The sequence below is a fragment of the Leptinotarsa decemlineata genome, unplaced genomic scaffold (genome assembly GCF_025532065.1).
Source record: "Leptinotarsa decemlineata unplaced genomic scaffold, Ldec_3_MD MMD2_tig00026282_RagTag_RagTag, whole genome shotgun sequence".
In the NCBI taxonomy this organism is placed as follows: domain Eukaryota; kingdom Metazoa; phylum Arthropoda; class Insecta; order Coleoptera; family Chrysomelidae; genus Leptinotarsa; species Leptinotarsa decemlineata.
The window spans coordinates 11,844,006-11,862,929 of NW_027412668.1; the positions used below are offsets into that span (position 1 = coordinate 11,844,006).

The 18,924-nt window shown below is 36.9% G+C and overlaps 1 protein-coding gene across 4 annotated transcripts in view; it reads right to left on the reverse strand.

The window, feature by feature from the left end:
* The window catches only part of cyr (cypher), a 77,770-nt gene that overhangs the window by 21,485 nt on the left and 37,361 nt on the right, over positions 1-18,924 (reverse strand). For 3 of the 4 annotated variants that reach the window (XM_074179819.1, XM_074179818.1, XM_074179820.1), the window contains 4 exons: positions 17,977-18,238; positions 7,651-7,841; positions 2,988-3,241; positions 152-308 (listed from right to left, as the gene is read on the reverse strand). In XM_074179819.1, the coding sequence (XP_074035920.1) occupies positions 152-308; positions 2,988-3,241; positions 7,651-7,841; positions 17,977-18,146 (772 nt within the window). In that variant the 5' untranslated portion in view covers positions 18,147-18,238. Of the gene's footprint in view, positions 1-151; positions 309-2,987; positions 3,242-7,650; positions 7,842-17,606; positions 17,891-17,976; positions 18,239-18,924 lie in introns of those variants that run through there. The other variant, XM_074179821.1, reaches the window with a different exon arrangement.

Consider the following 18,924-nt stretch of genomic DNA (forward strand, 5'->3'; position numbering starts at 1 on the left):
AGGAAAGGAAAGAATAAAAAGAGTATGTGCAATAGTGCAATATTATATTTACTATTTACAAATATACAGAGTGGTGTCCATTTCCAAGATAGAAGAAACACAGGTCGAGAGCCCAAAGAATATACACAGTGCTTCCACTTCCTCCACTTACCGTTGGTTTGAGGTCGGTCTCCCAAGTCATCTATTTCTGGAGCGAAGACCTCGACGCTGTTGAAAACTTCAAGTCTGTCCAAAATGTCTCCGTCAGATGCATCAATGAATGTTCTTGAGGTTCGGTTTTCATGAGGGTTGCCATTGTTGCAAATAACCTGAAAATTAATTGAAAATGAATATGTCAGCCAAGAGGAAGGAAAAACGAATATATGGCGACGTTGAGAACTGAAAAATTTCTGAAACGTAATGTTCCTTTTTAAACAAATTTTGTGACGATACATTAATCATTACGTTTTCCAGATAGGGATCTATTTGTATATATAGCAATAAAAACCTGCTTAGGGAGAGCATTTGGAGTTAGTGAGAGGGAACGCAAATTTTTTTGAGGTGGGATTTTTCCAATTTCTCCGCACACAATTCAATAGCGTAAATTTCCGCTTGAAATACAGTTGCATAGGTTCCTAGGCAGGTTGATATCTCTGCCCTGATGGATCTGTGACTGAAAACACCAGCACCAGAACCGCAACGTGTTTATGATCCATCTGTGAACCAATAACTATCTGCTCTCAATATTTCCTTCTCCTGGAGGATCCAGTCTTCTCTACTCGGGAACAGTACTTAATAAGGCAGTTCGTAGTTGACAGTTGGAGGCATAAAGTCAGAGGTCATTTCCAGAATGCTGTGCTGTGATCCAGAATACCAGTGTCAACCAACAGCCTGTTGCACTCTGCATTAGATTGATTTGTGCAATAGGCAATGTGCACATGTCTATATGCAGTCATCTAGCCTCTCTCTCCAGAAAAATGTGGAGAGGAGGTACAATTAGAAGAATCTCCATGGCCGCTGATGGTGTGGTAATGATAGCACCACTGATGGTTAGACAAGCCTGTCTCTGTAAGCCAGAGAGCTTCGCCTGGGCCGTATTCTGTAAAATTTCGGCCATCAGGCAATTACACCATAAGTGATCAATTGTCTGACAATCATCACATAAATCCAATGGATTTGTTTGGGACCTAAACCCCAAGTTTTACCACAAATCCTTCGACATGCTCATATATGGACAGGCTGGCTTTGTGTAAAACTTTTTCTAAGTGAGCGTTCCAAGTGAGTTTTTCATCAAGGACTATGCCAAGATATTTCACCTCCGTTCCAAATGGAATGACCTCACCATTGAGGGAAAGTGGCGTGTCGAATTTTCTCCTCCTGGTGAAGGTGATTATCACAGTGTTGCTGGAGTTGACAGACATCTGCTCCCTCAGGCACCAACTGTGAACAACTTCCAACATGCTTTGGAGGATATTACAAGCTACCCTTTTCGATGTGCCAAGATGACAAGGTCATCTGTATAAGCTTGCAGATCTAGTTTTCTTCTGTAGAGGGCATCAAGTATACTATCCATCAGGAGCGACCACAAAAGGGGAGATAGTACCCTACCTTGAGGGTAGACCCTGGTCACCCTGAACCTAATGGCCTCGTCTTGAAGGGTCGTAGCTGCAGTTCTGTTTACCAATATGGTACAAGTACATGGTACATGATACTAGTAAGTAACATTCGATTACAAAGTCAATGAAGTAAGTCTAAGGGAATTCTGGATGTTCATGATTTTGAAATTATGAGAAGGATTTACAAGACATTTTCAATGCAGCTTGGCAAAGATAATCCACTGTGAAATTAGTTATCATTCATCCAGTCTATTTTTTCGAATCACTATGGATGGATATAACATTTAACAACTCGTGCGAATAATAAAATTGTTTTATCAAAATTGGGCGATGTACAACGCTTCGACCATTTTACGGTCGCCATAATCGTCCTAATGAGAGGACTGTTCACGATGTGGTAGATAAATTTGAGTTCACTGGTTCAGTAAACGATCCACCAACACCGGTACGTCGTTTAAACGCAAGATCTGCCGAAAACATCGCCGTTGTCTGTGAGAGTTAACAGGAGAATTCGATTGTCGAAGCATCCTGAAAAAGTCACTCTTTGGTATGGATTTTCGAGATGACGTCATGGGTTCATATTTCTTAACGAAGTTGGCCAGGCTATCACTGTCAACGGCGAGCACTGTAGGTCGATGAATAGCAACCTCTTTTGGCCCGAATTGAATGATCTGGATACCCACTACATGTGGTTTCAACAGGACGGCGCTATGTGCCACACAGTTTATGCCACATTGGATATTCCTAACGAGCGATTTGAGAGCTTTGTCATCTCACGTGGTGGTGATGTGAACTGGCCACCGACATCGTGCGATTTGGCCCCGTTAGACTTATTCTTGTGGGGTTTTCTTATGTTGCAGGTGTATAGGAATAAGCCACAAACCACAGCGGTCCTCAAAGCCAATATAACACATGCCGTCGGTCAAATTAAGCCTGATTCATTCGCCAGAGTCATGGAAAATTGAACTTTTCGGATTCGCTCCACCCAGAGAAGCCGTGGCGGACATTTGAACGATGTTATATTCCATGCATAATCGCATAATAGGTCTTTCAAACGAATAAAAATTTGCAAAAATACCTGTCGGATATAATTTAACATCCTAATAGTAGTTTTTCGGCAGGCATTTGCTAGATCCTGAATGTAGGAACGTTGAAAGAGGTGACTGTTTTTAATTTCATTCGGAATATTCATTCTCTTGATTCCGAAATACTGGACGGCCTCAAATTATCGTTTTCAATATGTATGACAGAGAACTATAGTGTTTATAGCCTCTAGTCACCATGTGCTACAGTAACACCATTTTACATAATACATTACATCACAACTTTCACCCGAATTACATTTGTCGTTAAATCCACAACAATATCTCACAGCTTCGACTAGAAACTCACCTTCTTGCATGGTCCTTTACATAACTGAAGCCCACAAGATAAATGAAGCCTGTCTCTGTCTGGAAATTTGAAAGCTGGAAATCTGGAAACGGCTTCCTGGTGTCTCATCAGAGCTATTGGTCTGATAGGCCCGTACGTTAGTTCTGGCATCAAAAATTCGTCAATGGGACATCCTTGCTCGTCGAGAAGCTTTTGAGAGGAATCTCCCAGGCCATCATGGGCGAGACAATCAACTACTCTCCAACCGATACCAGCTGAAACGCAAAAAATGTCAGTTCATAATATCGAAAGAAAGATGGACGGCTAATGAGATCGCCACTTTCACCAATCACAGTCAACATGAATACATGGAATGGTTTGGAACTTTGAATATTGAGGAAATCCACATGTAGCCCTAGATTTGCTTGGAATACGATGACGACACCTTCATAGTATGAATTGTTGTTTCCACATGTGATGGCAAAGAGTACCGACAACAAGTTTTGAATCGTTCAGAATGATCTGCATCCAGTCTCCGTGGCATAGAGATAAATTTTAACAAGGAAATGAGTCTCATTTGGAAAAAGCCTCAACAGAATGCTTGTTAAACAGACGTTGTCCAGAAGACAAGAGCCTCGCATAATAGATAAGTTGTCAAAACTAAGCTATGTCTGTCCTCAGAGGTTCATCGGAGAAGATAAGGTCTGCTTCAGATCCTGTATAGCAGCCTTGGAAAAGCCAAACCACCAAAAATTCCAGATATTCTATTTACCACACACCATGTGAATGCGGAAGTCATATCGGCGAAACCAAGAGGACATTGTGAATTCGTGTTACAGAGCACAAGAAAAATATACAGGATAATTGATGAAATCGAAGCATAGTATTAGGTGGCCCCAAGCTGAAATTATACACAGAAGAAAAAACACTGAATTGAAGAAAAGTATGAAAAATTGCGTGCATACCGAGAGTGTCATAATAGTCGAAATATCGAGCAGTAACTTTTTTTTTTCCACCACTATTTCTCATAATTTGTATCGTTTGCATATACAGGGTGTGACTGAATAAGTGTGAAACATTTAAGGAGGTGATTCCTCATCGTAAAAAAGATATAATCTTTCATTTAAGAAAACTTCATTGGAGTATCCCTTGTTAAGATACAGCCCCTTAAAGGGGGTAAATAAAATTTGTATAACAATTTTTTTCACAAGCACTGAAAAAGTTACAATATTGAAATTAACCTGACGTTTTGTACTACCAATAAGACACTCAGCCAGTAATTTATTAGGTTCACCCCATGGTTGGAAAACGCAACCCCTAAAATTTATTTCCAATGTAACTTTTTGTCTTATCATTTGTTTACCAATTAAAAATTTATTTCCGATAGCCTGTTTTATTCTAAGCAAAAAATGTCTCTTGGGTTTTTCGCCTAAAATAAACCAGTTCGCAGCAAAAAATTATTTTACGAACAACTACAGAGATACATCGTCATAAATGCGAACTGGATTTATTGTTATTTTGTAGTTAGTACCTGCATTAAACGATTAAAGGGTAATAAACAAAACTAATTTTTTAATAACAAAACACACAACATGTAGAAATCATAGTAAATGTTCAATTAGACATTACGCATGCGTATAGACGACGGCGCATTGAGCCACGTATTCGCTCAAATATTCCTGCACGCATGGATGATGCGGTTTCTTAAGTCCTCTACATCGCGAACAGGAGTACGATAAACCAAATGCTGTAAATGGCCCCAAATAGAGAAATCGAGAGGATTGAGATCCGGGGATCGAGCGGGCCAGTTCTGTGGTCCTCCTCGTCCTATCTACTGATTTGCATATGTTTCAGTTAAATGCTAACGTGCTACTTGACTAAAATGGGCGGGAGCCCCATCATGCATAAAAAAACATTCCCTTCTGACACCCAAAGGAACTTCCTCCAGCAGTACTGGATGCACTTCTCTTCAAAATTGAACGTATGCCTCACCATTCAATCAAGGAGGTAGAAAATGAGGCCCAATTAAATCATCCCCAATAACTCCGAGCCACACGTCAAGAGAAAACTCTTCTTGATGGTTACTTTCGACAATAGCGTGAGGGTGTTCATCAGCCCATATGTGGTAATTATGAAAATTAATAATCTTGTCCCGAGAAAAACTACATTTGTCTGTGAATTCTATCGTCTTCAGAAAGTCACAATATTTTCTAATCATTTCCAGCATCCAATTGCAAAATTCAAGACGGTTCGGAAAGTCTCGCGGTAACAGTGCCTGTACTCGTTGCAGATGGTAAGGGTATAAGAGTTGTTCCTTTAAAATTCGAAATACCGTCATATGATTAACATTTAGCTGGAAAGCAATTTTTCTAGTACTGGTAGTAGGTTATTCTTCAATCAAATTAAGTACTGCTTCCTCAAGCTGTGGTGTTCGTACTTCTCGATTGCGACCACAATTCTGCATTCTTATGTCAAACGAAACATATTCTCGTAATCGTTGATGAAGTCGGGCAAATATTCTATACTGCCGTTGAGGATAAATTTCAGCATATCTTCTAGAAACTTCTAACCCATTTCCCTGCGACAGACCGTAAACGTAATGCATATCAGCCATTTCCTCATTTGTGTATGCCATTTTAATAACAAGTGAATTATTAAAGTAACAAATTGAGAATAGAAGAACAACACACAATTAGTATTAATTCAATTTCGAAAATTCACAAACTGACAGCGTCATACCAATTTAATTGTCACTATATCGCTAATAGCGATCTACTAGATAGATTAGTTTCGTATTTTCGCATTTATGACGACGTATCTCTGTAGTTGTTCGTAAATTAATTTTTTGTTGCGAACTGGTTTATTTTAGGCAAAAAACCCAAAAAACATTTTTTGTTGAGAATGAAACAGGCTATCGGAAATACATTTTCAAATGGTAAACAAATGATAAGACAAAAAGTTACATTGTAAATAAATTTTAGGGGTTGCGTTTTCCAGCCCTCACAACCATGGCGTGAACCAAGTAAATTTCTGGCTAAGTGTCTTTTTGATAGTACAAAACGTCAGGTCAATTTCAATATTGTAACTTTTTTAGTGCTTGTGAAAAAAATTGTTATACAAATTTTATGTACCCCCTTTAAAGGAATGTATCTTAACAAGGGATGCTCCAATGAAATTTCTTTATATGAAAGATCCTATCTTTTTTTCGATGACGAATCACCTCCTTAAATGTTTTACACTTATTTAGTTACACCCTGTATACCTGTGACAGGTTATTTACTGTTCAACCTATATAATAATTCAGTCATAATACTTTGTTTCCTTGAGCGATTTAAAACTTTTATATATCATACCCATTGTTTATTTTTTCTTACGTTTTGATATTTTCTTATTTAACTCATGAATAGAAAGAAATTATATACATATTTTGGTCTTGGAATTTTTTATATTTGATTTTTTTGATATTTCATATTTTCCACAGATATCAAATCTGTTGAAACTTTTGTCATAAAAAGTACAAATCTGCAACATTCAGTAATTTTTATAATCAGTGCTTCTCGCACTACCTTTTTGGTAAAGTTCTAAGAATTGACAATAGGTGCATTTGCTGTAATAACTATATGAGAGTGTGTGCATTCGCAATTTCCAAGATGTTCAGTATCAAATATAGCATAAAGAAAATATCTTTTGTGTGATTTCCGAGTATTTATATGATGCAATTGGCCGATACTTGATGAAAATCCATAACTAACGAATTTAATAAAAAAACTACGGTGTCGGATAGATCTGGAGTATATAAATTGAATTGTGGCTCTTACCCAAACCTGTTTATTGGCCAAACACGGAGAACATTTTCCCAGAGAATTAAAGACCATAGAAGTAGTTTTGTAAATAGATAGACCAATTCCACATTTGCAAACCACCTTTCAGCAGAAGGACATGAGTTCAACCATGAATAGGACGTGTTACATTTAGAAATACTCATTCTTCTAGAATGATTACTGAATGATCAATTAGAATTGAATAACTCCCCGTTACTAAATATTTTTTCAAATATGGAAACTGGGACATCTCAGGTATTTAATTCATTACAAACTAAGGTGAAAATCAGGTACTTGAAATGTCGGTAATTCTAATTGTAAAACTAGCTATATTAAGCATTGAATATGTAGAATATTGTTAGTAAAGAAGCCGAAGAAGCCATTGAATGGCGGAACATGTGTTGCGTGAAAATTGTTTAGTGAATATCTCACAATAAAGTATTTTCTAAATACGTTACTAAGTTTTTATTTGTTATGACTGGTTTCGGTTTGTTAAACTTTTTTCAACTAAACTTGTTTACTCGAAAGTTTCAAGTTTACTTTAAAATGGTTCAACAAACAAAACTGGTCGTACCTAACGAATGGAAACTTAGTAGAAATCAGACAAAATGTAATTTCTTCATCCTATATTTGATATGAATTTCTACATCAATCGAAAAAATGTTCAGCATCAAATATCTCAACCTCAGACATAACTAGCCGATATTTGTGTAGAGACTTTTCCGTAATTTTATTTATATCGTCATGCAGACCTCCCAGCAAGTATAGGAGGAACCTATGAACATCTTGTTGTGTATTACTCAAAGAACATGGTAAATTTTGAGGTACTGCAGATGATGCAGAAAAAAATATTTGAAAATTACCAGGTAACGTTGATTTAACAGTGAGCGTCGCTGTCTCTCCAACCTGTAGAGTTTCCGAAGATCTATCTTCAGCCTGATCAGAAACAATCTCCATCCAAGCTCGAGCCGCTGACAGAGCTTCGTTCAGTTCTTCCTCTAACTGTTTTCCCTCCAACTCTTTGGACCATCCAGCATCTCTCATTCTTCCGACCCTACAAATATGTGAGAGGTTGGCAACTACAAAGTATTTGTTGATAATATATTATTATGTGAAGAGGTGATTTTTGGAACCTTTTTGAGAATAGTTCCTGTTTTGTAGGAAACAGGATTTGATTTGAAATATCTATTCTGAAACAATACTTAGACAATTCTTCAGAATTTTTACTATGGCATTGTAAATATACTGGGATGTCTTCATGAAACCAGATGATTTTTAGACAAAGATTTGTTAAATTACTACATTGAAAATTAGAAAAACATTGAAATATGAAACTTCAGATTTTTCACAATTATTCAATATTACCCATGCAGATTTCACTTGAGAAATCACATAAATATCAACAGAAAGTTAATGTATTATAAAAGTATTGACCAATACAATAGTTTACTACAGAAACATTGAAAAGGAAGGTATGGTCACGTATAGTGAGGGGGCATACTTGAAGACTGGCTGTATATTAAAGTATCTAAAAGAACATTTCATTCAGGTCAGTCTCAAGTCACCTACACTGTAGGTTAAAGGACTGGCAACTATAAAAATAACAACTAATCTCCTGGCTAATACCACGAAGGGCGTTGGATTTTATCAGTCCAGTCAAGGACATTTCACAGAAGCAATTCCTGCGTATGCTGTTTGCATTACTGCCGAAATCAATTTTCTATTAGTAGAACAGGCATACTTGCAGACCGGCTTGCAAGTGTGTCAGTCTGTTAACATACAGTGTAGGTGAGTTGAGACTTGCCTGAACGAATTTTTATTTTGGATAATTTGAAGGAAGGTATGTTTCAAAACAGTATTAAGAAAATAATGAGAACACCCTTCGTTCACCATAACAAAAATGCTGTCTGTCGAGGTGCTTTTCGCTTACCAAGTTACTATCATCAGGAGATTACTAAAACTACTATCATAAGCTATGTATGTTAATATTTTTACATGCATCTAGACGAGTCATTACTTTGCAATAAGAGGATCATCAAATTAATTACTAGTATTCTGTTATTGTCATATTGCCTTTTACTCCTCACTGATATCCAATCTTTACCTTTCTTTGACCTGTGATTACATATGAGTGCGAATAATGGGCTATTAGAAATAGGACCTTCATTACCATTCATAGATCTTATTCCACATTCTTCGATTTCTGTACTTCAAAAGGCATCTAAAAACTCACTGTCATGTACCAGTCTCAACAATTTCAAGCATTCCTCACTTGAACTGCTCGTACACAAGTGTTGAAGCGGATTTACATAAAACGGAATCGCTTGCAATCAGTTAAATTTTCAAAAACAGAAACAAAAAACTTGTTTCAGTTTCGAAAACAAACTCGAAACTCTAATTTCACCAAAAAGACAAAAACTAGTTTGAGTCGCGTGTTTTGTTGTGAAATGTTTTCTCTTGTTTCAACAACACGAACATTTTTCATCATCCCTTCTCTAGGTGCTGAGATTTTTTTATTATTGAATCTCTTTTGGGCGAAAGAAGCGAAAGCGAAATTAAACAAGATACTAGATGAGATCATTGTTAAGAAGACGATCATCGTTTCGTAATTTTCTAAAATTATTCAATCACGAACTTGTTTAATGTTCTGGGACCAAACATTTCCAAACAGAATACAAATTACGGATATGTTATATCTGAATAGTTGCTTGTTGTTGTCGCTGACCCAAAAACAATCGAAACCATTTGTTTTTTCCGCCTGTCGGCGGGACATTTCGTTGTTGACAAAAACAGTCGCCCGCGACACAAATTCTACAAAATGTTTCATATTTTGACAACTTAAGTTTTCGTTTTGTCAAAACGAAGAAAACGGAAAAGTCTGGATTTTACGAAATAAGCATAAAATAAAAGTTTAGGGTATATAATGCCACGGAAACTAATTCACCATAACCTGTGCCTATTTTATGTAATCTTGTCATACATTTTTAGTCCCAGCCTTGTGAACATCATCTTCTCGAAAACTTCAGTTGTATTCCAAAATTGCCAATTTCACAGCCAATCAAAATGGTGAATTCAATTTTTATATGGCAAATGTATTGGTACTTCTACTAACGGATGATTTTTTAAGAGGTATAGGATTTGATTTTCAAAACAATACAAACAATTTTGTAAAATTTGATGAAATCTTCATTGGATTCGATAGAACGATCAATATAAATGTTTGAAGATAATTTCATGCAAATATTGTCCGCGGCCACGCTTTAGATGGCCTATGCGCAAATTCCAATTTTGGCACACTTTCTCTAACATATCGACCGGTATTTCACGTATAAATACTTCACAAGAAATAATCCAAAGGCGTTAAATCACACGATCTAGGCGGCCAAATGACGGGCCCCAAACTGTTCAGCGAAGGCGGCTCTTAATTGGGCCATTGTTTCGCGTGCCGTGTAGCATGTGGCACCGTCTTGTTGGAACCACATGTCAGGCATGTCCAATTCTTCCATTTTGGGCAACAAAAAGTCGTCAATCATCACACGGTAGCGCTCGCCATTCACAGTAACGTTCCGGTCATTGTTGTCTTCGACGAAGTACGGCCCGATGATGCCACCGACCCATAATCCACACCAAATAGTGACTTTTTCGGGATGCATCGGTAGCTCTTGTAATGCTCATGGCTGGTCTTCACTCCAGATGCGGCAATTTTGCTTATTAACGTATCCATTCACACGCTGAACTCAATTTCCACATAAAAATGTGGATCTTCCTCCAACTTTGCCAGCGCCCATTCACCAAATGTTAGACGTTGTGGGTGGTCGTGTGGCTTCAATTCTTGCACCAGCTGTATCTTATAAGGTTTTACACCCAAATCCTTTCGCAAAATTTTCCACGTAGTAGAAATTGCTGCGAACGGCGGTAAATCGACATTTCACGGTCATCACAAACACTGGCGGATACAGCCGCAATATTTTTTTTCGGTCCTCACTCTACGTATGCGTGTTGGTGGTTTAATGTCCAATTATGTAAACTAGGTTCGAAATTTAGTCACAAGCTTCCGAATAGCTTCCTCAGTAGGCCGACGAAACTGCCCATAAATTGGAAGAAGTGCACGATGCACATTTTTCACCGAGCATGAATTTTGATAATACAATTCAATAATTTGCAAGCGTTGTTCATTCGTAAGTTGATTCATGGTTAAATTACAGACCAAACTGAACAATGACACAAGACACGATTCACGCGTGATCTGTCAAAAACAGTGTTGCCAAAAAGATACCAGCAAAAAAATCATTCATTATATCTTATTGAATCTTAATGCAAATACCTTTCAAACATTCATAACAGTCATTTCGTTCCGTTAGATAGAATTGAAAACATGTGCTATTAAATAATAAACCGTCTTTATTTACTTATATGCCAACGGTTCACTTACGGTAATTTAACAAGTACTGTAATCCTAGTTATAATTTTTAACAATTGCGTAATACTCAGGCTCATAATTATTGCTCTTCACAATGACACCAAGTGAATGTCACGGTACTAAAACATAATCAACTGGTTTTTGCACCGAAGTCAATGAGTTTATGAACCTTTATAATTATTTCTTCGAGCCAAGCAACAAATTGTCCAGATGCTATACAAATCTACATATTTTTATTCTTTCCTCTAACTGTTACTAAAAATTGACAGAAGTCATTTATTCACTAGTTTAGTATGGTAATTCAGTTTATCAAACAGTGTAGAATTAACAATGGATTATTCAACCATATTGTGAAAAATTTAGTGCCTTCTCATCAAGAAATACTAAAAAAATGCATATACCATGTCTGTTATGCATTAGTTTGTAGTTTTCGAGTTATGGAATTTTCGTCTAGACGGAATTCTTGTATTTTTTTAATTTTTTAATGGGTTTTTCAGAAATGTAATTTTGAAACCTGAACTACATGACTTATTTTTTCAACTATGAAATGATCAGTTCTCTAAAGCAAGCTGCAAAATTTTTTATCAAACATGAATGATTTACCATCAATCAATGGAAAGTTGCACTTCAACTTTCAATTGAAAATTTAAAAAAGTTGTAATATCTGTCATCCATCTAAATGAAACACCTTCAAGGTTCATTCAATAACTATATTTTCCAATTTTAAAATACCAAATCACAGAGCCCTGTCCAAGGACGTCACAGATAACTTTTTAAACAGTATTATAGTCCAGGCACATTCCTACTGACATTACACTCCTCCCTTTCTAATTTAGAACTCTTGTGCTTATAACTATGGTACAAACCGCTCAGGTGGTTTTCTGAAACGCTGGGGGCGATGGGATAATTCACTGGGAGATATATGAGTCTCTTGATCACTACTAGTTGAATTGATATTATCATAATTCGATATTGACATCGTTGAATCTCTCTCTTGTGATTTTCCCACCACCGCTCCTGGTGCCTCACTGCTACCTAATTGAGAGCTCGATTTTTCCACCTCTTGAGGCAAAACAGTTTGTTCCTTACTGATTTCAACTTCTCCTGAATTCACATAGCTATCATGAACAGGGAGAATCTGGTTTATGTGACGTTTCCATTCCAAATTGGTATTGGGTATTCTTACTTCAACAATATTTTTTCCTAATCTACGAATTACAATTCCCGATGTCCACTCTGGTTTAACCCTTCTATAATCTTTCACTAGCACCTTTTGTCCTATTTCAAGACGATCCCGTATTTTTCCTCGATAATTTCTCTTCTGACGATTTTGTGATTTGATAATATTATCTTTAATAGTACTCATAGGTTTGGGTTTACGTACCGGTATATTTATGGGTTTAATTAAATCTAATCTAGTTCTGAGAGCTCGGCCCAGCATCAAACGGGCAGGGGATTCGCCAGTGCTACAATGCTCTGTATTTCTATACAATACCAAAAAATTATAAAGGTCTAATTCTGTAATCTGAGATTGTTTCGAAATCTCATCAAAAATATTGTAAGAACTTTTCAAAGTCTTGATAATAAATTGTTTAATAGTTTTCACACTATTTTCAGCCGCCCCGTTTGAAGCTGGGTGGTATGGTGGAGACGTCACATGAACAATGCCATTATTAAGTAAAAAATTCTGAAATTCTTTGGAGATAAACGTTGGTCCATTATCTGAAACCAATGTCCTCGGGAGACCAAACTGAGCAAATAATCCCCTTAATTTACTTATTGTAGCTGATGCTGTGATTGAAGTCATTAAAAAAACTTCCAACCACTTCGATAATGCATCCACAATTACGAAATAAGTTTTACCATTAATTGGTCCCAAAAAATCTACATGTAGCCGTTCCCATACTTCGGAAGGAATCGGCCAGGGCGTCAACTCATCCTTTGGAGGGTTTTGTCGTTCTCTCCTACACGAAATACAATTTTTACACATTTCTTCAATTTCTTCATTAAGAGACGGCTACCAAATATATGAACGTGCCAATGCTTTTGTTTTTACAATTCCCATATGGCTTTTATGCATCTCACCTAAAATAGCAGATTGCAATATTTCCGGAACTACTACTCGATAACCCCAAATTAAAACATCATCTTCAATACTTAGTTCATTTTTTCGTTTGAAAAACGGTATCAATTCACTTTTGTAATTTATTGGCCACCCATTTTTTACATATTCTAGGACTAAGCTTAACTTTTCGTCCCTTTTTAATTCCCTTTTTATAATTTCAATATTTATAGGTAATTTACTTTTTTCTACATAATTTAATGTTAAACTCGGCTCCTCTGTTATTTTTTGTTCCTTATCCATTAATGGAAGTCGTGAAAGAAAATCAGCACAATTTAGTTTTGAATTTACATACTGAATATCAAAATCATAGGAATATAAAAATATTGCATAGCGCTGTAACCTGTTTGCTGTCATAACTGGGAAACCTTTTTTGGTCCAAAAATTGACACTAACGGTTTGTGGTCACATTTTAGAAAAAATTTACGGCCCCACAGATACGAATGGAATTTTTGTACACCATAAACTATAGATAATGCCTCCTTGTCTATTTGACTGTATCTTTTTTCGGTATCTGATAATACTCTAGAACTAAATGCTATCGGTTTTTCTATACCCGACGGATAACTGTGGGATAAGGTTGCACCTAAACCGTACGATGAAGCATCTACCGTTAAAATTAGATCAACATCTGGGTTATAGTGTGCTAAAACTTGAGGAGAAGTAATTGCTTTTTTAATTTCCGAAAATGCCTTTTCACATTGTTCGTTCCATTCAAATGGGTGATCTTTTTTTAATAAGTCATAAAGAGGAAATAAAATGTCGGTCAGATTTGGTATAAATCTGTGATAGTACTGTACGCTGCCCAACAATGATTTTACTTGTGAAATATTTGTCGGTCGCGGAATTTTCAAAATAGCTTCAATTTTCTTCGCAGATTTATGTAACCCATTTTTGTCTATAACATGCCCTAAATACTCAACCGAATTTTTGAAAAAATGACATTTTTCTTTTTTTAATGTCAAGCCACTTTCTTTCAGTCTATCCAAAACTAATTCTAACCTTGCAATATGTTCTTTTTTATTTTTACCGGTCACTAGAATGTCATCCAAGAAACAACAAACTCCTGGTATGCCACTTAAAACCTGCTCAATTATATACTGGAAGTATCCAGGTCCAGACGAAATTCCAAAAGGTAGACGTGTATAGACGTATACACCTCTATGTGTGGAAATAGCAGTTAGTTTTTTTGATTCCTCATCTAGCAATATTTGTTGATAGGCAAATTTCAAATCAAGTTTAGAAAATTGCTCACCATTACATAATTTTGCAAACACATCCTCTATTCTTGGTAATGGATAACGACAAATTTCGATATGAGGATTCAAACTAATTTTATAGTCTCCACAGATTCGAACATTTACTTTATTGTCTTTTAATACTGGAACAATCGGTGTGCCCCATTCAGAATATTGGACTGGTTCTAAAATACCCATTTTAAGCAATTTATCTATTTCTATCTCTACTTTTTCCCTAAGAGCATGAGCTATTGGTCTAGGTTTGAAAAATTTAGGTTTAATACCTTCTTTTAATTTAAGGGATAGTTTTCCTTTATTGAATGTTCCCAATTCGTCCTTGAAAACATCTGCATATTTTGTTTGCCAAGTTTCCACAATTTTTTTATCTGAAATCTCATCTATATAATTCAACTGCCTGAATCCTAAATTGAATTTGTGAATGAAATCACGCCCCAGTAACAAGTTGTCGCCCCGTCTAATTACAAAAAAATCCAAAATATGGGAACGGTTATTAAAAATGACTTCAAGCTCAATTTTACCTAAAGCACAAATTTTGTCCCCAACATATGTTACAAAACTCAAATTGGTCTCTTTTAGAGGTAACTTTTGGAAATGTTTTCTCCACAAATTTTCTGAAATCACTGATTTTGAAGCCCCTGAATCTAATTCAACTTTGAAACTTACTCTGTTCAACTTAACATCTACTAATATTGGATTTTCATTTAAAGATTTCAAACAAAATAAAGGTTTATCTCTGACTGTTGTCGAAAACTCGTTGGTATCATCAACGCTCGACTCTAACTGTTCATTTTCGAAATAATTAAATGAATGGTTTAGACCCACCTTGCATACTCTCTTTAAATGGCCTTTTCCTCCGCATTTCTCACAAATATATTCTCGGTAAAAACATCTGTAGGATTCGTGATTTTTGCCCCCGCACACCGAACAAAAAAACATACCTTTTTTAGAGGAATACTTTCCTGAAGCGATGTGTGGTCCTGTCGTCGTAGGTTTTTGTCTATGCATCTGCCCTTGACTACCGCCTCTTTGCCCTCTTCCGCGCGGACGTATCAAATCTTCTTCCAAGCGATGTAATTCTTCCACTTTCACTTGCACTGGTAATCCATAATTATTTTGAGCTGACTCTGTCGTTAATGCGCTGCTGATGGCTTCTTCAAATGTTAACATTTCGGTTTTGGTAAATAAGGTATCCAAAATTCTTCCAGGTTCGAAACCACATATAAATTTATCCCGAAGTGCATTGTCTAAATAAGTACCAAATTTACAATGTGTAGCTAGCCTTCTAAGACGCACTGAATATTCTTGAATGCTTTCTATTTTAAGCTTTTTCGCAGAATAAAAAGCATACCTTTCTGCATAAACTGCCCGTTGCGGTTGATAATGTTTCTCCAATAACTCAACCAACACATTGAAACCTTTATTTTCTGGTTTATCGGGAACACATAAGTCCTCGAGTAAAGCAAATGCACTCTGATTAAGGCTATTCAACAACATTGCTCGCTGCTTACTTTCCTCTGCCACCTCATTAGCAGTAAAAAACGATTTTAGTCGCCGGACATGGATGCCGAAATCGTGAATGTCTGGATTGAACTCCGTTTGTAACCCAAATTGTCCCGTCGCCATGTTACTTGTTTTCAATCAAACAAATCCGTTGTTAGACTAAATTTTCAATATACGTTCATCCTCGTCGCCACTTGTAATATCTGTCATCCATCTAAATGAAACACCTTCAAGGTTCATTCAATAACTATATTTTCCAATTTTAAAATACCAAATCACAGAGCCCTGTCCAAGGACGTCACAGATAACTTTTTAAACAGTATTATAGTCCAGGCACATTCCTACTGACATTACAAAAGTATTCCATACTTTTTAACTAATTTCAATCCTGAACTATCATTTAGATGGATCAAAAACACCTTCCGGTTCTGGTGCAAGTGTTTTCAGTCGCAGACCCAGGACAGAGATATCAACCTGCCTAGGAACCTATGCGACTGTATTTCAAGTGGAAATTTACGCTATTGAATTGTATGCAGAGATATTGGAAGAATCCAACCCCATACACAAGTCAATAAAAATATTCTCGGACAGTCAAGCGGCGTTGGAAGTTCTTGGCCCCTACGGAGCAAGGTCTAAATTGGTAGCAAAATGCCAAAAACGACTCTCCTCGATAGGAAGACTTAACAGATTGTACTTGGTCTGGATTCCTTGCCATACTGGACTAGAAAGGCAATGAGGCTGCTGACTCCTTGCAAAGGAGGGTGCTGCAAGCAGCTTCATCGGACCAGAAACATTGGCATCGCTTTATGCTTTGCCAAATAAAGGTTGAACACCTGGATGGCAAGAAGATTTATGGACTTCTGGCAGAATCTTCCAGGATTGGTCCACTCCAAGGCGTTTATTCACCCTTCGTGAATAAACAACAACAACTACTACACTGTCATTTGAATCATCATATGCAGAGACTCGGGACTGTCGGAAGACAGAGAGTCTCGCCTCTTACCTCTTACCCTCTCACCTCTTACCATCTGACCTGAAAGACCACTCACCATACAAACTAATCGGCTTCGTTAAGAAGCTGAGTTTATTCGGTCGATTGTGAATGGGTGTGAGCCCCAATAAACCCTTACGGGTTGCTGTGAAGGGTCGAATAGACCCACTCACTTTGCACCTGACTGAACCTAATCACTTAGATTTATAGTGTTGCCTATTTTGTTATTTCTAATAATAATTCGAGTAAGAACCATATCAAAAAAACTTATTATTGGATGTCAAAACTTGGAATTTCCAGCATAAAAAAATTAACAAAAAAACTTACTGAACAGTGAGTCCACAACCAGCGTAATGCGAATTACGCTGTACGTAATGCGAATTACGTAGTTGTACATTGGGACTTGAAGTAGCATAATATAGTAGTTATTAGTAAGGCGTAACATTGCAAAACTTCATATATCCTGAACAAATGGACATAATTGAAGAGAAAAAAATCCGGGCGGGTAGGCCGGACGAAGGTTATACCTGGAAGTCTCAGCAACGACTAACTGGCAAGGTCCGTGTTCACTGTTACTTATAATTTTAGAGGGTAGTGCGGGTAATAGTGGGGTGTCCATGAAAATGCTTACTCCTGATAGGTCCGCACTCCTAGTGAGATGTCGATCGAAGTTATGTTCTAGTTCATTTCTGGCTTTCTTGAGTACTGAATACTACGTTCTGTCTAGCCGTATACCTTCTTCCTTTCTGTCGGCATTGTCGGTATACTTATCATGGATATGACGAGTTTCGCAATGGCACGCCCCACTTACTAACTAAAACGTTAGGTACTACTATTATCAGATTTATTACCATCATCATGACATGATTCACTATTTAATAGATCAATAATTCTCACCTATGGCTTATCTGTCCTCCCCTCAATTCACTTTTCAACGTCTTCACTAAGGCTCTACTTTTCACCAAGAAATCTTCATCTTTGAGATAGCAGCGGACATTTTTTTCTTGGTCGGATATTAGTCTTAGGAATTTGTCTTGCTGGATAACCAAGTGGACTGTATAAAACATCTGAACGTTTTCGGTTTCACCAGGAACGGAACTTAACCTTACCCCACATCCAGAAGCCGGAAGGCTTATCGTTACTGTGTTTGAAGAACTTCCTGTGAAAAAATATCCAACTATTGAGAGCTGTATGTTGTAACATAATACCAACAAATATATATTTATATATATATATATATATATATATATATATATATATATATATATATATATATATATATAAGGAGCCAACAAATTGTTTAATTTTTGATTTATATCATGCACACTCGATAAAATCTCTATTTGTATTTATTTTGGACCCGGATGTCACGCAGGTAGCTATAGCTGCCTCCTTGGTCATGTTAGATGTAGCCTGGGAATTCTAGGTCTTCTAACTGGAACCACAAATGTGCGGTTGGCTCCTGTTGTTGACTTCGTGCGTTTGTGTTGTTTCCTGATTTCGGCAAACAAGTGTTTCCCATCTTTACACTTGGCTGCACCGCGCTGATGAGGCCAATAGCCAGAAACACGTGTCCGCAGTTTGCCCCCCTTTTTTGAGTGTTGTGTCCACAAATTGTTTAATTTTTGATTTATATCATGCACACTCGATAAAATCTCTATTTGTATTTATCCTGGACCCGGATGTCACGCAGGTAGCTATAGCTGCCTCCGTGGTCATGTTAGATGTAGCCTAGGAATTCTAGGTCTTCTAACTGGAACCACAAATGTGCGGTTGGCTCCTGTTGTTGACTCCGTGCGTTTGTGTTGTTTCCTGATTTCGGCAAACAATTGTTTCCCATCTTTA